Source organism: Triticum aestivum, chromosome 7D (assembly GCF_018294505.1).
Source record: "Triticum aestivum cultivar Chinese Spring chromosome 7D, IWGSC CS RefSeq v2.1, whole genome shotgun sequence".
Classification (NCBI taxonomy): domain Eukaryota; kingdom Viridiplantae; phylum Streptophyta; class Magnoliopsida; order Poales; family Poaceae; genus Triticum; species Triticum aestivum.
The window spans coordinates 277,739,621-277,761,525 of record NC_057814.1 but is presented as its reverse complement, the minus strand read 5'-3'; the positions used below and the strand labels follow the sequence as shown (position 1 = coordinate 277,761,525).

At 46.3% G+C, this 21,905-nt stretch overlaps 1 protein-coding gene across 1 annotated transcript in view; it reads right to left on the bottom strand.

Annotated features, from left to right (window-relative positions):
* LOC123164487 (glutamyl-tRNA reductase-binding protein, chloroplastic) overlaps nt 1-15,856 on the bottom strand; it is a 29,712-nt gene extending 13,856 nt beyond the window's left edge. The window contains exons 1-3 of the mRNA XM_044581997.1: nt 15,451-15,856; nt 14,337-14,417; nt 11,974-12,078 (exon numbers count right to left, since the gene is read on the bottom strand). Coding sequence (XP_044437932.1) covers nt 11,974-12,078; nt 14,337-14,417; nt 15,451-15,822 — 558 coding nt within the window. The 5' untranslated portion in view covers nt 15,823-15,856. The remainder of the gene's footprint in view (nt 1-11,973; nt 12,079-14,336; nt 14,418-15,450) is intronic.
* Between the last annotated feature and the right edge of the window lie 6,049 nt (nt 15,857-21,905).

Genomic DNA, 21,905 nt, shown 5'->3' with positions numbered 1-21,905 from the left:
TCCTTCCGAAAATGCTTCTCGTCACCAAAGACCACATCTAGGGCGATCTGACCGAGTGACTTTGCTTTCTTTCCGAGAATTACCCCGTGGAACTACATGTTGCTCTCACTGAGGCGAGACATAGGGATGCCCATTCCCTTCATGGTCTCTTCGTAAAGTATGTTCAGTCCACTACCGCCGTCCATGAGGACCTTGTGCAACCGGGTGCCTCCTACTATAGGATCAACCACCAGCGCCTGCCGTCCGGGGGTCGCGTTGTAAGCGGGGTGATCCGACTGATCGAAGGTGATCGGCGTCTTTGACCAATTCAGGAACTTGGTTGTTGCTGGCATAGCCATGTTCACTTCCCGATTGATAACTTTCAGTCGACTCTTGCTCTCAACATCAGCAAAGATCATCAAAGTCGCATTGACGTTGGGGTAAGCTTCCGCCTTATCTCCATCGACGGTGTCGTCTGGACTCTTGTCGCCCGACTGACCCTCTCGAAATTGCTGCATGAGCAATCTGCACTGCCGAGTGGTATGTTTAGGCAATATCAGCTTGTCGTCTTCCGTCTTTTTTAGGATGAAACTGACACGGTTGACCGAGGATGTCATTGCCTGACTGATCTTTCTTCTTCGCGACCAACTTTTCCTTAGCTTTCCCCTTGTTCTTAGCTTGCCCGGCCAGAGCTACGGCCTCAGCTTGAGTCGAACCATCAGCCTTGCGCTTCTGTTTCTGATTGGAATTATTACCTCCAGGACTAGCTTCATTGATTTTTCCTTTGCCATTGCGCAGATGGTCTTCCTCTTCGCCATTTGCATACCGAGTGGCAATTTCCATCATTCGGCTCATAGACAAGGGCTCCGACCGACCGAATTTCAGGATGAGCTCCCGATATCTGACTCCCGCCTTGAAGGCGCAGACAACCTGATGCTCGGTGACGTTCTCCGCCACAAGATGTAGTGGACCAGCATTGAATGTACTCCCTCAAGGTTTCATTCGGTTTCTGAACACAATGTTGCAACTCAGTCAGTCTAGCGGGCCGCTTGCATGTCCCCTTGAATGTTTTGATGAACACTCGGGCCAAATCTTCCCAGCAATAGATGCTGGCCGGGGGGAGTTGGTTGAGGCAGGCCCGCGCCAAACCCTCTAACATCAACGGTAAATGGTTCATAGCGACATAGTCATTGCCGCCTCCAATCTGGACAGCCACCCGATAATCCTCGAGCCATGTCTCAGGCTTGGATTCACCAGTGAACTTGCTAATACCTGCAGCCAACCTGAAGTTTGGGGGAATCTCTGCGGCTCTGATAGCTCTGCTAAAAGACTCGGGACCTGAAACGAAGGCCCCGCTTCCACTCGAACGATCTCTGTCTAGGTTCTCTCTGTGGGCCCTACCCCTGTCCACCAGGTTCTGAACGAGAACAGTTCTCGCGTTGAACTGCGGGTCGTGGTGGTCGACTGGTTCTCTCTGGCGATAGTCGCGGGTCGACTGGTCATCGCCATATGGACGCCTGTCATCATACGGCCGGGACGCGTCGGCATGCGGCTGTAGTCGTCATGGCGCCGCGGGAGCGTGACTTGATCACGGCATCGCTCCAAGTACCGATCTCGTTGGCAGTCGCGGTCATCTCGCCGCGGAGGCGACTGCCTGCTTCTTCTCGGAGCAACGGGACTGTGAGCCGACTGGACGGTGCCAGCCCGGACAAATCTGCTGTGAATCCTGTTGCGCGAGTGGGACACGGCTGAATTCTGCTCTTCAGCTGCTTTGAGCAAAGCTCGAATCTGCCTGATGCCCTCTCCTGCCTCTGACCGTGACGGCTGGATGGAATCTACTATTAGAGTAGCTGCAGCCAAATTCTGAACAGGGGGCGAAATACCTGATAATTTCGTTGTTGATCGCTCAACAATTGCCGCTGCCGTCGACTGGTATTGGCTGTTGTTGCAAGCGCGCTTGATCCTCGAGTGACTTCTAGAGCTCCTCCAGACGAGTGCGCTCGGCCAAACTTGGCATGCGGCCTCCAAAGCCCGAGCCTCGGGAGTCGTCCCAACGATGCGTGTCTGGAGAGCCTACACGTTCCTGCGCTGCAACTCCTCCCTCCGCTGCTGAGTGAGAGGCTGGGCCCGTTCCTGCGCTGCAACTCCTCCCTCTGCTGCTGAGTGAGAGGCTGGGGGTGGTACTCGTCGGTGCGACAGTCCTTGACGTCGTCAACGTTGACCTGCTACGAACCATCAACTCCCACGCCGCCATGGGTATACCCAGGCGGACCGTGCCGGGAATCGGCCATCGGCACCTCTGCAACGGGGTCACTGCTCTCGCACTCGGATCCATCATCCGAGTTCCCATGCAGGGAGGCAAACAAGTCAAGGACGGGCTCGATCGCCGCGATTTGCGGGGCCGTGACCTGAAGGGCCACCGCGTGCCTGATCCACCGCTTGAGTCGCGAGCGCCCAGAACGCTTGCGGCGGCGACCCGCGGAGCGGAGAGGCGCCGACTGGTACGGGACCGACGGTTGTCGAAGGAGAACGCCGAAGGTACTCGCACGGAAGTGCGCTGCGCCGCGGACGGGCAGCGCCTCGACGTCCAGTGGGGCCTCCTGATGCCACGCCGAACCATCAGCGACGAAGCTGAGGGCACCGAAATGGATCTCGCCGCCGAGAATCAAACCGCCGCTGGAAACCATGGTGAAGGTGGAAAAAATGCAACTACGCCGGAAGTCGCTAGACGCCTGCCCCGCGGTGGGCACCAACAGTCGTGGATGTAAGTCTAACAGTAGTGTATGGGGGTACGAATTGGAGGGCAGAGCCCAGCTACGGCGCAGTTGTTACACTCAGATTTACGAGTTCAGGCCCCTGACGGTGGAGGTAATAGCCCTACGTCTTGGTGCTTAGGAGCTGATTGATTAGAGTGTATAGATTGCAAAAGATTGCGAACCCTTGCTATGGAGCTGGGGGGGCGCTTATATAGAGTGCGCCTCCGCCCCATGAATGCTGCCATTACCAAGGGTTTAAGGGCGGCCGTTAGTGGTAACGGGTGCATTAACTACACTTGATGAGGGTGAACGCACATCTTGGCCGTTGTAATTCTGAAGAGTCTCCTGGTCTTCTTTGTCCGAGTGCCGACGGGTTCGGTCGAGTGAAGAAGACCCGGTCGAGTGGAATGCTTCCGTCCGAGTGAACGTCCTGATTGACGTGCATCTGAATGCTATCCTGGCCCTGGGGCCCAGTATAAGGTGTATGGTGTCCTAGGGTAGGGTTTGTAGGTCAGGAACGTTACCCTACCCTTACTACATGACCCCGTCAGTAGGATCAAGGCCTCCTACTTTGGAGAAGAATCCCTACGGATTACCAGGACCTCCTCTCTACGGATTGGAAAGAACTATCTCTCAAGTCCTCCGTCTCTCCTAGAGATTTGGGGATGAACTACCTAGTTACTTGTGTCCTTTGTTGTTCTTGGATCTAGATGTACCTCTTCTATTGGCTTGCGATTTGGTTGAGTATTTGGTGGTGAGACTTGTCCCTTGTGTTTCCTCGTGTTTTCCCCCGATTAGCTCTCGTGTTCTTCCTCAAATCCACCTCCAATTCGTGAAGATCAGGTCACCCAGCAGTTTGCCTTGTATCAGTACATCTCCAAGAACGAGTGGGTTGGAGGAGAAAGCCTTGAGGACCGGTTGCTTAAACTTTCCAGGGAATGCAGTTTCTCGGATTTCAGTGGCGAGGGGATTACAAGACCTCATTTGCACTCCACGGCAGTGGCGACGACCTTTCATACGAGTCGGCACTTTTTTTGTCAGTGGAGATTTCCAGCAGGCGGCCCCGGGCCCTACTAGAGGGACGAGAGTGCTCTCACGATGACTTGCTCCCGCCGTTCTTATTTCTGAGCCGGCGTCGCCCTCCTTGGGGGCGGCAAACTCCCGATCATTATGTTCAGTGCAGGCTTGGCTACCTTGGGGCGAGTCCCTTGCGGACCCTACTTGGAGGATGATGGCTCTTTAGTGAGCATCTCCAGCATGAGGTCCTCCCATTGGAGCGGCGTAGGTTGGCGGCCCTGAGTATGGCGGGGGCACGGCCATGTGCGGGCCCAATAGGGCTAGAACCATGGGGATCCAGAGGGTACCAGAGCCATCTAAGGGACAAAGTTGGCTTGGAACGGTGCTCCTCTAATCGGACCAGATTCCATTGGTGACACGGGGTTCGTCCTGCTATTGCGACGGTGTAGTCATGGTGGATGCTGCCCGAGGTTCATCGGAGAGAACTGTCCGGGATGCAGACCGATATTTGCCACGCCGGTTTGGAAGGGCTCGACCAAAGCTCGAATGGAGTCGACGTCGACATTCTCTACATTGACGAGTGCCCTCAACTTGGCAATGGAGCAAGGATAACACGTGGCGTTGCCAGCAGGTGGGGTCCTTCGACTTTGTCGTGGAGGCCTTTCCCTTGAGAGATACTTCAGCCTCGTTTGAGGCTCGTTTCATCGGGGCCGTCTAGCTTGGCTGGTTAGGGTAACTTCACACACGGTAAGGATTCCCACAGTCGGCGTTAACGTTGTTGTTCAAGAAACAACTTTCGAGAGGGGGTATCCTTAGTACCGTGGTTAGTGATGAGTAGGCAGGGGTGTGTACGGACCATAATTAAAAAAACGGACCGATGATCGAACCGTTAAGGCCTTCGATTCAGGTTTTTGCTGGTCAGACCGCCGGTTCACCGATTCGTTTGCTAGTTTTCTACAATCAAATACTATATTTAGAGTAATAATATATGCTATATAGAATTTAAATAGGGTCAAATGGCAATGGTTTCCTTTGTTATACAACAAAGAAGCGCAACTAAGGTGGTTATCAGATCAAGGATAGGCCACAGCCAACAACCTTGGATTGAATCCCACTACTCCCAACAATAATTTTCCGATTTTCTCTCTACACCGGTTCGACTGCCCGATTTATTAGCCAGTTTCACACAAAAAACGCATGGGTTTCTCATACTAAAGCTCCAAAAAGAATATTAGCCTAGAAATTTCTGGCTAGGCAGTTTTAACTGTTAGTGAGCAAAGGAGCAAAAAAAGTGCCAAAAAAGAGAGCAAAAAAAGTGCGACAAAGAATAAAGATTCAGAATGAGCCAACACAAAATGGGATGGAATAGACAATACAATGACCATGGTACATGGATATATGTTTGTTTCATGCTGTAGTGATCTAAACGCTCTTATATTTCTTTACAGAGTACTTAGCAACAAAAGGCATGTTAGTATAATCATCTACATCTTACTACTGAACTGGTTTACCAAAATGTGCTTCATATACATGATAAACCTCCTATCTCTTTGTTTGTTCTCCCTTGATTACGTGTCGCATCTGATTTTCTTAGTGTTCTAGGCTCGCATCTCTAGTACGGTCTAGCCTAGGACCAGCACAATAACCTTTTTGCTACCATACTTAAGTCTTCCAAGCACATACATCTACTTCGTGCATTTGACAGCACCTGACAATCACTCTACTCAAGCTTTGAGAGTTTTGACTACAGCGGTTGCTGATCATCACCTGCTACCTGGTAAGAACTGGTAAGAATTTATGGTTAGCTTGACGGATTTGTGACTTTCCACAACGCCACATCCTATTAGTAGTCAGTAAGACCATATTCTTGTGTGTTTCTGTTACTACTAACAATGCCAAGATCACAAGTCGATGAGCTGGACTGGGAGAACACGACGGGCAAGGAGCTACACGATAAATTTGCACAAATGATGACTGCACAGGTACAAGACATTCAGTCCAGATTTGGAGAGGCCATGGACAAGTCCAACGAAGTGCTCGCGCGTCTACCACCACCACCTGTTGCACCTCAACAACCACCACCACCTCTTCCTGCACGTCACCTCCCAAATCAACTTGGATGTGCAAAGCGTGTCATCATTGAGCAGGGACAAGGTTCTACTGCTGCTGCTACTACTGACGAGCAGTATGAGGCCTACGAGGGTGAGGACAAGTTTGAGGCTGAGATTGCACAAGAGCAGAACTACGGACAACCACCTGGTTGTCCACACGCCTGCAATCGAAAAGGTAGACAACCACCACCCCCTCAGGTATGAGATGGTGAACATGTGGCCAAACTGAAATTAAATGTTCCGCCATTTAAGGGTAGATATATTCTTGATGTGTATCTTACTTGAGAGTTAGAAACTGAACAACGTTATACATGCTTACAATATCCTGAGGATAGACGGGTTACAGTTGTTTGTGAATTCACTGGATTCGCATCTATTTGGTGGTCCACACATTGTCGATTGCATCCTACTAATATTTTAACTACTTGGATTACTTTTAAAAGATGTTATGCGTACTCGTTGGGTTCCTCCATACTATCAACGTGAATTGCTTCAAAAATTGCAGCCTTTAAGATAGGGAAAAAATATGTAGAGGAATATTATCGGGAATTGCAAACTCAGTTGCTTAGATGTGGTATTGAAGAAAATAATAAAGCTATGCTTGCACGTTTATTGGGTGGGCTAAACAGAGAAATTCAAACCATCTTAGAGTATAAGGAGTATAACATCGCTCGCTTATTCGATCTTGCTCGCAAAGCTTCAAGTGTAAGATCAACAGACCACGGCACGGACTAACTTTTCTGCAGCACGACCTTCATCATGGACGTTGTGTGCGTCTTCTACTTCCACACGTCCTACTGCACCACCTTCTGACGCCAACTTCAAGTCTTCAACAAAGACAACAAAACAGACACCACCACCATCAGCCAAGAGCACACCTGATGGTGTCGCGCAGAGTTCCTCGTCATCCATGGCATCCACAGGTCAAACACGTAATCGTGATATTAAATGTGCTTGTTGTACTGGTGCGGGTCATTATGCGAGCCAATGCCCATCCAAGCATGTGATGATCGTTATTGAAGATGGTGGTATGAGTCCGCTAGTGACTACAGTGAGGATATGCTGACTCTTATTACACGTGAAGAACAGGGTGGCGATGAATTTGATCAAGATATGAAATATATGGCTACTGACGACACCGACAGGTATGCTAGTTTGGTTGCTCAGATGGTTTTGAGTGTGCAGATGACCCAAGCTGAGCAAAATCAAAGACACAATTTGTTCCATACAAAGGGAGTTGTGAAGGAACGTTCAGTTCACATCATCATTGATAGGGGGAGTTGCAACAACTTGGCTAGCATGAAGATGGTGGAGAAGTTGTCCCTCACCACGAGACCTCATCCTCCTTATTATATCGAGTTGTTCAACAACAACAACAAGGTTACGGTAACACGTATTGTTCGTGTACATTTTAGTATTGTTGCATGTGCTGATTTTGTTGATTGTGATGTGGCACCCATGCAAGCATGCTCCCTTTTACTTGGTAGACCATGATAATTTGATATAAAAGTTTGTACACCATGCTAGGACAAATCAGTATACTCTTGTTCATACGGATAAAAATATTGCTTTACTTCCGATGTCTCCTGAACAAATATTGAAAGATGATCTTACTAGAGATAGTAAAGCAAAATAGGAGCAAAACAAGAGTGAAAATCAAATTGTGGTAAAAGAATTTGAGCAACATAGGACTAATAACAGACCATCATCCTCTGTTGCGAATGAGATAAAATTGAAAAGTCCATTTTTACTTGTTAATCTCGATGTTAGCAAGCATGCTTGCTATGCTTTTGTGTGTAAAGACGCATTATTTTCATTTGAGGACTCTTTGTCTCCTGTTGTCGCTAACATTTTGCAGGAGTTCGTTGATGTCTATCCACAAGAAGTGCCATCGGGATTACCACCTATTTGAGGGATTGAGCATAAGATTAACTTAATTCCCGATGCCTTACTGCCCAACTGTGCGCCTGCTGCCATACCATACCAATCCAAAGGAGACGAAGGAGATTCATCATCAAGTACAGGAGTTACTCGACAAAGGTTATATACACGAATCCCTTAGTCCTTGTGTTGTTCCTGTTATAGTATGTGTTGATTGTAGAGCCATTAATAATATTGTTATTCGATATCGTCATCCTAATTCTAGACTAGATGATATGCTTGATGAATTAAGTGGCTCTACCATGTTCTCTAAAATTGATTTGCGTAGTGGATACCATCAAATTCGCATGAAACTGAGAGATGAATGAAAAACAACATTTAAAACTAAGTTCGGCTTATATAAGTGGATAGTCATGCCTTTTGAGTTGACTAATGCACCTAGCACTTCCATGAGATCAATGAACGAAGTTTTACGTGCTTTCATTGGACGATTTGATGTAGTCTATTTTGAAGATATACTGATTTATAACAAATCTTCGGAGGAACACTTGGATCGTTTACGTTCTATTTTTATTGTTCTACGAGATGCACGTTTGTTGGTAACTTTGGGAGGTGCACCTTTCGCACCGACCAAGTATCGTTTCTTGGCTATGTTATTACTATACATGGAATTGAAGTTGCTAGAGCCAAAATTGAAGCGATTGGGAGTTGGCCACAACCCAAAACGATCACAGAAATGGGGAGTTTTCTTGGACTTGTTGGTTTCCATAGACGGTATGTGAGAGATTCCAGCACCAGTGTTGCACCTCTTAGTGAGCTTACAAAAAAGATGTACCTTTTGCTTGGGCTACCGCACAAGAAAAAGCCTTCACGGTATAAAAAGAGAAGTTAGCACATGCTCCTTTGCTCCAACTTCCTGATTTTAATAACACAAGATGGTAAAGTCATTGCATACTTCTTTGAAAAATTGAGTTGAGTGGCCCTAGTTTGAACTATTCTACTTATGCTCTGACTTTAGAAACTTGGCAGCATTATTATGGCCCAAAGAATTTGTTATACATTCTGATCATGAATCTGAAACATATTATAAGTCAAGCAAAACTGAACCGTAAACATGCTAGACTTTTCCTTATGTCCTTAAACACAATAAGGGTAAAGAAAATATTATTGATGATACATGGTCTCATCACTATACTATGCTTTCATAACTTGCCTTTAAAATGTTTAGTTTGGAGCCCATCAGAGATCAATATGTGCATGATGCTGAATTTGAAGATGTAATGCAAAATTGTAAAGAAGAAAAAAGATGGAACAAGTTCATGATGGATTTGTGTTCCGTGCTAACAAACTATGCATTCCAACTAGCTCCGTTCGTCTTTTGTTTTTGCAGGAGACACATGGAGGATTAATGGGACACTTTGGCATGAAGAAGACAAAGGACGCACTTGCTACACATTTCTTTTGACCAAAGATGAGATGAGATGTTAAGCGTTTTGTTGCTCGCTGCACTACATGTCAAAAAGCTAAGTCACGACTCAATCCTCATGGTTTATATATGCCTTTGACTGTACCTAATGTTTGATGGGAGGACATATCCATGGATTTTGTTTTAGGTTTACCTCAAACAAAGAAGGGGAGGGCTACATATTTGTTGTCGTGAGCAAATTTTCAAAAAGACACAATGCTAATGTTGCCGATTTGTTCTTTCGTGAAATTGTCCACTTGCATGGTGTATCAAATACTACTTTTTTTAGATCATGATACTAATTTCTTGGCCACTTTTGGAGGTATTTATGGGCTAAATTGGGAACTAAAATCACTAAACTGTTTTTTAGTACTACCTGTGACGCCCAAACTGATGGACAAACTGAAATAGTCAATAGAACTTTGTCTACTATGCTTAGGACTGTTTTAAAGAATAGCTTAAAAATATAGAAAGAATGTTTGCCTCATATTGAATTCGCTTATAATCCTTCAATGCATTCTACCACTAACCCTCGTACACTCATTGATTTGTTGCCTCTTTCATCTTCAGAGAAGGGTTAATTTTGATGCAAAACAACGGGTTGAATTTATCTTAAAAATACACGAGCTAACTAAGGAAAACATTGAGCGTATGAATGCTAAATACAAACTTGCTAAAGATAAAGGTAGAAAACATGTTGTCTTTGCACCTGAAGATCTTGTTTGGTTACATCGACGCAAAGATAGATTTCCTAATTGTGCAAGTCTAAGCTAATGGCACATGTTGATGGTCTGCAGATTTTACGGTTAGTTCCACATATAACATTGCAGATTTGAAGCCTTATTTGGAAGAGGAAGATGAGCTTCCATCAAGGACAACTTCAATTTAAGAAGGGGAGGATGATAAGGACATCCCTAACACTCTTACACCCATATCCCCTACTACTACACATAATGGATCAATTACTAGAGCTCACACACACTAATTAAATTATCAGGTACTTTCGTTTCTTTGTAATGTTTCCAATGTTCATGAGAACATGACGCTGCCTAAATTGGATACTTTTGTGTTGCTTAGGAATGAAGGGCCTAGCATGGACAAGCGGGATGAGCTTCCATCATGATCAAGCATGGAGATGAAGGCGCACGCACAAGGAACAAGAGTGGAGCTTCAAATGGGGATGACATGATTTTGAAGCTGCGATAATGACGTATGAAGACTTGGACACAATATACAAGATGTCACTTCATGATTTTCTTGCGCCACCTTATTTTTGGGCTAGTCCCATGTAATTTCGAAATACCATATCATAGGTTGTTTTCGAGTCTATATTGGTAGGGAAAACGACTTAGAAAGGATTTTAGTCTCACCTTGTCAAGGGTGGATGAAATTCTTAATTGTCTCACTATAAATACAGCCCTTAGGGTATCGTTTAGACTTGGGTTTTGTTTAGTTAAAAGTTAGCCATGGCAACTTTGTGTACTTTGTTTGTGTCAAACGACCATGCCAAGACCATACAGAACCCCAACTTTCATCAATAATCATTATCTTTTATTTACAAAATTCAGATTGCAAATCTTAGTTCTTGCTTGTTCTTCGATTGCTTGCAGGGAATAGAGCTTCGTGGTCAAGTTGATCGGGCTCCGACATGGTCAATAACCTCTCGGAGTTGGTTTAGCGATTGCTAAGGCGCAACGTCATCGCATGTTTGTAGTCGAATCGTCAAAGTCGACTCCACGGGAATCAATAGTTACTATCTCATTGAAACATTAGGACAACTTTGCGCTATTGGCTCCAAAAGGCAAAATGACAACCTCCAAGGGAAAGTGAGGAAGGTTTGCCGAGTACAGAAGGAGCAACAAGGAGGAGGAAAAGAAGACGTCATCCGTTGTTCAAAAGTGAGCAAAAGCTCTCCGCACGGGGTCCTGCACCCCCATGCCCACAGGGTCAAGCCATAAGCTCTTTGGACACCCCATGCCAATGGGGCCCGTGCGCAACCCCCCACCCCCTTCTTGCCCACAAGTCTGCCTACGAGTAATTATGGGAATGTCCTTTGTACCCCTGACTTATGCCTCGTTCCCTAGGACCTATATAATTCGTACCTCCTTCATTTTCTAGAATTTAGCAAAGCATAAACTAGATCTTAAGAGCGCTTTGCTCATCTTAGAAGTTGGAGAAGAACTATCTCTCAAGACATCTATATCTCCTAGGGATTAGGGAAGAACCACCCTTGTTACCCTTTATTTCCTTAGTTGTTCTTGGATCTAAGATGCATCTCTCGTATTGACTTCAGATTTGTAGATCTTGTCCTATGTGAGTGTTTTCCTCTTGTTTCCCCTTTGCTTACCCTTGTTCTTGTGTTGCTTCCTCAAATCCACCTCCAAATCGTGAAGATCGGGCCACCTATGCGGTTTATATCATCAAGGTTTAGTCCAGGATTTGGTCCACGTGTGGCCACAGGCCCACAATATGTGTGCAGTTTTAGGGATTAGTCCACCTTTCTTAGGGAGAAAAGTCATACTCAAACATATAAGCTCGGCCATCCAATGGTAGTAACTCTCGACCAATTGTTCTACGTGAAGCCGGACTAAAACGCAACCCAGTTGCTACCCATATGGGGTTAGGTCGAAGTAGGGAGATCTAAGCAAGTTTAGAACTGGGACTGTTACAACAAACATGCTAGTAGTACTAGACTAGGACCCTCCCTTTACTAACATCAGAATATGCGAAAACCCAAGTACTAGAAGAAATAAATGTGATCTACCTCGTTGAAGTCTTCCATGTGCAAGATCCGCTCTACAGATATTAGATACAAACGATCTTCATCTATCTCCTCCCCAAATTTGGTTTCCCACCTAGTAGACAGCTTCTGCGTAATTCAGTTCAGCACATTACAAACCATTAGTCCAACTACACAAGAACTGAACAATCTGCCATTCATAATGCATTAAGTTTTGAGAGACTAGAACTAACAGAAACATTCCAAATAAACTAAATGCTAGCTTTTTCAGGAAGAGTCCAGAATCACGGCCAAGCAGATCGATTTGCTCATTCAAATACGCCATAACATTATCATTATTTTCGAGAAAACGCAAGGCTTGCGGCTCAATAGAATAGAGTAACAAATTACAAGCCTAACACTAGGCCGAAACAACCGACCACTCAAGACAAGAACACAATCGATTGTCGCAAAACATGCGTTACAACTGGATGTCATCCACACAAGCACACAGAACAGAGACCCCCAACCCGAGAAGAGAGCATCTGACTGCGAAGAAGGGCAGAATTAGGTCGCTCTTGCATTCGAGGCAACATAGTTGATGACGTCGCAGACCACTGGCCACACACCGCCACGGGTGTCGAGGCCACGGTAACACCATACACCACTTGCGTTATGAACGCCACACCACCACACATCTGCCAGCAACCGTCAGTCAAGATCCATCGAGTGCCCCTATGTGACCAAGATGCCATGACATGGGATTCTCTGCAATCTGCGAGCCATGCCATCCATGGTATTCGTGCGGGTGTGATGCAGACAGACCCACGAGCAGGTTCGTCAACCAAGGGTCAGACAACCAAAAACAACGCCTCAAGGGAGGGAGCGACATCGTCGATGCTGTCGGCATCCAATCCGACAAACCATATCTAGGTTTTCACCCAGGATTAGACCACAAGGGACGGAGGTGGACTTGGGCTACTCGACGACTACGCCAAGGAGGAAACGACGCCCAAAGGCGTCGACATTGGCACAGATAAAGGTCATGCATGGCTTTTCTCGGATCATCATGACCACAACTCATGCATCAACAACAACCCTGCCAAGTCACAACAGCAAGATCCAAGCTCTACCTACAATCACGCTCGCTATATAACATGTATGGCCGCCACCCCGCCAATAGAGGCCAACACACGCCACGCATCAAAGATGAGCACGGACCAGCCACGGCGCCATCCCTAGGAGCCAACCTGTGGCTAGAGGGCCCTTGCACTAGCCATCCCAGATCCACGACAAGGATGCCCAGATATGTGGTATGATGCTTGCACACACAGCAACACCCACGGCCGTGCCAAGTAAAAATCAACAAAGACTACAAGGGAAGAGGACTAGCTGCATGAATACGGGCGCAACGGGCAAGGTAATAAGGCACGCATCGCCGAACACTCGCGAAACGCTGCCAATCACCATGTCAGAGCACCAACGAAGCCCGCCTCCAGTCGAGCACCGAGACGACGTAGCTACCTAAGGTAGTTACCATGCCAGGAGCATCTCCAACATCGCCTACCCACACCGATCTCTCGCCGGTTGTGGAGCAAACCACTGTTCTTCTTGTCCTGACAGCCGTAAGAAACCTCCTCAAACCAACTAAGCTAAATATTGGCTGACTACTCACCGTCGTCGATTTCCGCTCAGTCGGCAAGGGGCCTTTGCAGCCATGCTCCCCTGGATCTGCCGACCAGTACTAGCCAACCATGAAAAGGGTTGCTCCTTTGCAGCCATCATGCTTCCCAAGGCGAGGAGGGACATGAGAGAGGGGGGAAGGAAGGAGGCAGCGGGGGCCCCGAGACTCGTTGCGGTTAGCCGGTCGACCTGATGTTGCCATCGATGGACACGAACGCCAAAGCAAGGCCCGCCGCTCACCCTAGCCACCACAAGTGACGCTGCACGGCAAGCCACACGGCTGCCCCCGGCGACTGAGTCCACGCCTCCCGCCCTATCTGGGGTGGAGAGAGGCGGAGGCAGCGGCGTGGTGATTTTGGGGTTACATCCGAGGCGGGGAGAGGTGAACTAGCAGCCACAACAAACAACATTCACCGACGCAGGAAGTCCATCGGCAACCGCAACGAGCTAAGAAACGCCCCGCGGCCGCCGTCATCAGTGCGGGCTTTGCCCGGCGGCCTCCTCCAGCAACAACGAGGGGGAAAGAGGGGCGGGGGATGCCGGCGGCGGGTAGGGTTTGGGGCGTCGCACGTGTCACCCAAAGGAAGACGAAGAGGAGGCCCGAGATGCAACCACGCCATAACATTATTGTGCCCTCGGCGGCAATTCCTTATGTAATCAACTGATAGTTCACAAGTGCAATGCGAAAATCTCCTTGACAAGATGCAATATCATAATTTTCTTACCTTCAGCTCATATTTATCACTAGGTTTAGTCAAGGCACCAAGAAAAGTACATTGTGGTGTCCTGGCTCCACTTTGCCGAAACTGCAGCACCAAAAGTAGAACAAAAAACGGTGAGTATAATATGAAGATGATACATACCATAGATGTCAAAGTTAGACTATGGGCCCGATATGATTTCGTAATAAAAGTAATAGTTTTGGCACATCAATTTGATGGTGAAGCTAATCACCCTTACAACTAACACTGGTTTCCCATCAAACTCTAAAGACTAAAACCAAATCAAAGGGTGAAATCGAATCAACAAACTTACGAACCACAATGAAGCAAAACAAAAAAGTGCTTATCGTGAAATGCAGCAATAAAATCGAAAGCAGTAAAGTAGTTGGGAATTCGGCCATTGGTTCAACAACAATACATAAATCAAGAGATCACTTCACATTCCGAAAGAATGAGATCTGAGGAACAAATTCACCACAGCTACACGGTTACCAATAGCAGACCAAAAGTGATAAGTAGAATGAATCAAATATCACTGGACACCCTACAATGTGGGAACATTCTCAAAATGACAACAATCTAACACATCAAAGTCCAAACTGACACGGGAAATTCATAGGGTCAAAGTTTCAACTGCAAAACATCTCTTAGTTATATCCAACACGAGATGACAGAACAAATATACTTCAAGATAAGGGACGGAAAAAAAACATCAAGACAAACCTCTGGAAGGATCATAATTCTTGTTTTTCAGTCACAGTGCAATTAACAGCGACAAAAATCAATTCTATTCATCAGAGAAATTCTACAACAACAACAACAAAACATATAATCTTCGATCAAGGGTTGTCTTTCCAAAAGAGAAATAGTTCTGTAGTTCTGATTAAGGGCACACAACTGCGTCTCCGAACTCTAGCTCGATATTCATCGCAAAATGAGCACCAAGGACACTAGGAGCCTCCGAAAACGACATGACTTCGGTGTACTACTAGTGGGGAAATTAGATCTTAACCCACATTTTATTCCCACGGGCCTTTGGTGGTCTAAAACTCTTAATTGGCGCATAGCACGGTGGCGTCTTCGACTATGATGAAGTCGAACTGCCGCATTCCCTCACCTCAACGTGAAAACTTGCCCGCGCATCAGGCACGGTCACTCCCGCTGTGGCTAGGCAGAGCGCGGGCGCGCCAGCGGCGTCGGCGACAAAACGAGCGCCGACACCGAGCGGCCAACCGTCGGCGCCCACGACGGACAGCGTCCCGGAAGGCGCGAGCTCAACCACCGTCCGCGCCACCTCGGCTGCCGACGGCTGGGTCCGCTGTGCCGACACCGACGATGCGGGGGACGATACCGCCGCGGCCTCTGCGACCACCCGGACTCCACGCTTCGCCGTTGAGACTGCGAGCGACGAAGCAGACGGCTTCTTGAAGACGAGGGCGCCGCGGGAGGGGAGCGGGGAAGAGAGGAGGGAAGGAGATGCCAACGACATGGCGGAATTGGAGAACGTTTGGGTAGAGATTTCGTGGGGATATTGTAGGGGTGAGATGGTAGAATAGGTCTCCAAAAATTTTTCCCAGCGAAATTGGGAGCTTTTTTTATTACTCCCTCTATATAAACGCTCTTATATTTGTTTATAGAGGAAGTATTAATTAACGAATGAGGTAAATACACCAGGAGTCTTAGGGGGTGTTTGGTTCAGAAGTCCTAGGACTTTTTCTAGTCCTAGGGACTAATAAAAAGACTTTCTAGTAGGGTCTTTTTCTAGTCCCTCTCGTTTGGTTCCTAGAAACTTTTTAGGGACTTTTTCTAGTCTCAGGGACTAAAAAGTCCCTGAACCAAACACCCCCTTATGGGATCGTCAGTTTGATGCATATTGTAAAATACTACGTGTTTTTTTTCATTAAACATGCGTGAACGTATACGTATATGGATGTAATCGCTACCTACGTGGCATGCCAATGTGGCCAAGGCCCGGTAGCGGCCGAAGCGCAGTGCACGTCATGTTATGTTTCTTGGTATTTAATTTGGACTACTAATGTATATATCCTTTAGGATAAAAATACACATTTTCTAAAAAGTTAAAAGTACACATTCTGGACCATATTTTCTTTTATTCTGATTTTCAAATTTAAAATTGTTTGAACTCAATCAAATTTTCACTGATTTGTCTGAAAGAACTTTATGTACATTCATTCTGCACTATATTTTCTTTTATCAAGATGTTATATTTTCAAATTATTTGAATTCAAAAAAATTAGTTGATTTGTCCCAAAAAAATATGTGCACGCGTCCTGACCAATATTTTCTTTTACAGAGATTCAAAAATTTAAAGTTATTCAAATTCAAACATAATTTCCGTTGATTTGTCCAAAAATTTACGTACATTCATTTTGACCTATATTTTATTTTATCTAGTTTTTTTAAATTTAAAAATAATTGAATTTAAATAAAAAATTTGTTGATTTTTCCAAAAGAATATATTCATTCTGCACTTTTTTTAATATAAAATTATTTGAATTCAAACAAAAGTTACTTTTTCCTAGATTTTTTAATTCATTTTGCACTAAATATATATATATCCTTTAGGATAAAAATATACAGTTTGAACTATATTTTCTTTTATCTAGGTTTTAAAATTTAAATTACTCAAACAAAAACAAAATTCCCGCTGATGTGTCCAAAAATTTACCTACATTCATTCTTCAATACCTTTTATCGAGATTTATAAATTTAAAATTATTCGAATTCAAAAAGAAATTTAGTTGTTTGGCCAAAAAGTTTATCTACAATATAATTTGTCTTCTTACATAGAAAAAAGAATGTAAATGCAAAAGATAAATTGTGTTCATCCCGTGAGGTATCATTGTGGCCGGGTGGTTGGCGCTCGTACATGCAACGACCTTATGAGAGCAACTCTAGCAGACCCCGCATCCTCCCGACCCACAAAACGTTTTTGCAGTTCGCGAAAAAACGCCTTTGCGGGCTGGCGCGGACGGCCGCAGTTGTAGACCCCGCATAATGGACCCGTAAAAAAGGATATTCCCAGAATATGTTTTCTTACGGGTTGGGATTGCGGCGTCTGATCTGGCACAGCTCCTCCCGGACCGCAAAACTTAAATTTGCAACTTAATTTGATCTAGCATATTGCATCGCTTTGCTTTATTAACATTGGATACAAAAGGCATCACCAAATCTTTGCTAGAATAGCAAGACCAAAGAAAACAAGAACTACAAGTATGCATTTTAGAAGATTTTCAACTTCTATAACTGCTCCCACTAGTTGGACTAATATCTTCTCCATGCATTCGTTGTTGATATGTGGATTCTTGATTTTGCATTCTTCTTTCTTCATCTTTGGTTCAGAAGAAGTAGATGTTGCTTCCCCTCTAGTTGCACATGCAGCCGCATCATTGCCTTCGATTGTACTAAGGAGTGCACTAACATCTATTAAATTTCTTTCTATCAACAAATCAATGTATTGCCCTACCCCAAACCAAAATGAGCATCCTTCGTCCTACACAAAAGAATGAGCAAGCTCGAAGTGAGCCACCGCAATTTAGCTAAAGAATGAACTATGAGACGAGCTACCGCAAGTGCACGTACCCCGTCGTTTTCGCATTTGAAGAACACCCATCCGGGGTGCTTTGGCGTGCTCGAAGTGAGCCGCAACACTTTCCGCGTGCAGTCGTCGCACTCTATGAGTGGCATCGGCAAGCCACAAAGTCGATGCGCGAGCGCCGAGCCCGGTGGACGGCCGGACGAGTCCATGCCCGCAAACCTTCGGCGACGGCGGGCGGACGAACTCGTACCTGCATGCGGCGATGCGCCCTTGCCTGGGCTGCGGGAGAGGCTCCCCGACCACTCCATCGCTTGGGGCAGCAACCGGCGGTCGGAAAAAGCCAAATCCGGCGGCCCGCGGTGAAGTGCCGCAAATCTGCAAATCCGGCGGCCCGCCGACACAGGGGGGAGGTGGGGAGGCCTCGTGCGAGTGGCGGCCTTCCGGCGTGCTCCTGCCGGCTGCGGTCGCCGGAATCTTGGGCGGCGGCCGGCGGCGGCGCGAGGGGGGAGAGGAGAGGTGGTTGGTGGGAGAAAGCGCGGGATGAAATGTCCCCCCACCAACTGCTTCCGCTTATATGCAGGGCCCGCAGCCGCGAGGGGAAACCCGCGTTTTCCCGGGTTGGGCTCGGGATTTTGCCGCGCCCCCTAAAATTTTTTGCGGGCCGGGGCGGGATGGGGTCTGATCGGACTGGTTTTTCTGCGCCGACCCGCATTTTGGCGGTTATTTTACAGATCAGGGCAGAATGCGGGGTCTGCTAGAGTTGCTCTGAGGAGGTCACTCGTTCGAACCAGGGTTCTCCTTTCTTGCACACCCTTTTTTTGATTGGATTTCTATTTTAATTCATAATGTCTGTGTTATATATAAAGTTAATTGTGCTATTTAAATGTCAAAGATGATCCAGTGGAGTGGCTACCTATTTGATTCGTATCGCAGCAGGCCGTGCGTTCGAATGTCACCCCCGTGATAGCATTTTTTATTTTATTTGACGATTTGATGCGTAAATAAATAAAATGCAAGGGTGCTTTCTGAAGAAAACAAATAGTGCATGTGGATTACCCGCGCCACGTGTGCGCAGGATACGGCCGGATAAAGAGAGGACAAGTTAAATGACCAGAAATATATATTTTGCAAATTTATGCATCAAACTAACCATCGCGTGCAAGTTCTACGACTCCGGGTATATTTACCGGTGTATTTACCTCTTAACGAATCATCGTATGGCTACAATCCATCCCTTGACAAGGAATAAGGAACTCAGGGCTTACATCAAGCCAGCTCTCGGTTCCATGAAGTGAACAAACAAAGCTAGCTTCGATCTCCTCTAATTCCTTCAAGATAGCATCGCTACCAACATGAGTAACCAAAAGAGCTCTGTTCTCTTCTAATTCCTTCAAGATAGGCGTCGCAATTGAACATGAGTTGATGCGCGATTTTCATAGATTGACTAGCTCCAAACAGTCAATCTGGTCACATTTGAGAAGCCACAAAGTTGAGTAAAGATCATCCCTTTCCGAAGAGCCAGAAGTACAGCAGTGAAAGGACCAGTCATAGCGTGTAAGAGCAATTCCAACGCAGTGAGCCAAACGGCCCAAATTTTATCTGTTTTTATCCGTTTGGTCACCTGTCCGCTTAGCGAACATGCAGCAGACACGCGCGGACGATGGATGCACCCAATGCGCAACTCAAGAGCGAACAAGCGCACAACAACGACACCAGGCGAGCACGAACAACCAAATTGAAATGGCCACGACCTCTGCAGTCGCCCCGCCTCTGTGGCGCGGTGCTGCGACGTTCCCCTCTGCTCCCCCTCGCGGCACCAGGCCCCGACGCGGCGCTTGGCAGCGTCGCGCGAGGACGACTCGTCACCGGCGCCCTTCGAGATGACCGTTGAGGGCGCTCTCAAGTTGCTCGGCGTCGACGATGCATCCCTATCGCCATCCCAAGGCCCGACACGTCCGTGGGGGATGGGTCGTAGTCGCCAGAATAGGCCTCTGGGTCGAACTGCTCCAGCGACATGTAGGCGGTTGTGCGGACGTATGATGCACAGGGGCCGAGTCGCCGCCGCAGGACCTTGTCGTCACCGAAATTTGTGTTCTTGACCTTGTCGGTCGGGCCGACGAGCAAGTTCGTTGCCTTGAGGTCGCGGTGCATGATGTGGAGCGCGTGTAGGGCCTCAAGCCCCAGAAGCGCTTGCTGATAACCCACAAGTATAGAGGATCGCAACAGTTTTCGAGGTTAGAGTATTCAACCCAAATTTATTGATTTGACATAAGGGGAGCCAAAGAATATTTGCAAGTATCAGCAGTTGAGTTATCAATTCAACCACACCTGGAGACTAAAAATCTGCAGCAAAGTGATCAGTAGCGCAGTAGTATGATAGTTTGATAGCGATGGCAATAGTAGTAGCAGCAATAGTAACAGTAACAACAATAGCAATAATTCTATAATGGTAGTAACTTAGCAAGAACAATATATGAAAATCTCGTAGGCATTGGATCGGTGATTTCGTTGGATGATATTCATCATATAATAGTCATAACCTAGGGCGACACCGAACTAGCTCCAGTTCGTCAATATAATGTAGACATGTATTCCGTAAATAGTCATACGTGCTTATGGAAAAGAATTTGCATGACATCTTTTGTCCTACCCTCGCGTGGCAGCGGGGTCCATAAGGAAACTAAGGGATATTAAGGCCTCATTTTAATAGAGAACCAGAACAAAGCATTAACACATAGTGAATACATGAACTCCTCAAACTACAGTCATCACCGGAAAGTATCCCAATTATTATCACCTTGGGGTTTACGGATCATAACACATAATAGGTGCATATAACTTGCAAGATTGGATCAAGAACATAGATATAATGGTGAAAACATAAACCGTTCAGATCTAAAATCATGGCACTCGGGCCCTGGTGACAAGCATTAAGCATAGCAACGTCATAGCAACATGAATCTCAAAACATAGTGGATACTAGGGATCAAGCCCTAACAAAACTAACTTGATTACATGATGAATCCCTCCTCACCGACCAGCGAGCCTACGAAGGAATTACCCACTCCCGGCGGTAAGCATCATGGAATTGGTGATGAGGATGGTTGATGATGACGAAGACAGAAGACCCCCCCCCCTCTCCGGAGCCCCGAACATACTCCAAATGTGGCCTCCCGATGAAGAACAGGAGGTGGCGGTGGCTCCGTATCGTAAAACGCAATGAAACTTCCTCTCCTTTTTTCCTCCAAAAATAGGAATTTATAGAGTTGGAATTAGGGTGAGCGGAGCCTCGTGGGCCCCACTACCCACCAGGGCACGCTAGAGGGGGGTGGCGTGCTTTGGTGCCTAGTGGGCAGCTGGCCCCCCCTCAAGTGGGTCTTGGTTACGGTATTTTTTTATTTATTCCAAAATAATTCTCCAAAAAGTTTCGTCCAATTCCGAGAAATTTTTTTCTGCACAAAAACAACACCATGGTAGTTCTACTGAAAACAATGTCAGTCCGGGTTAGTTTCATTCAAATCATGCAAATTAGAGTCTGAAACAAAAGCAAAAGCGTTAGGAAAAGTAGATACGATGGAGACGTGTAACACCCTGGATTTTGGCTTTTTCTTTTTGCTTTGTTTTTCCTTGGATTATTGCTTTGCTTTGTTTTTCCGTGCCTCTGTGATCCCAAAACTTGGGAAGATTTTGCCTTCCTAGGTTTCATAGTGGCTTGTCATCCTCAAAACCATCTCAAGACCTTGTCATTTTCATTTTAGCCCAATCCCAATTTTCTTTTTATTGGAAATATTCCTTTTTCTATTAAAGGAATAATCCTTTTTGCCCTAGGTTGTGAAACAACCTATATTTATGTCACTCCCAAAATTCCCAAACAATTCTCATAAATTGTTCGGGTCATATCTTCCACAGATATGTCAAAACCCTTCCTTGGCATCATCAAAGATAATTCACAAATATTCATTTTCTCATTCTGCCCTAAGTGGCTTTTTGAGAAGGAAGTGTCATTTATATTT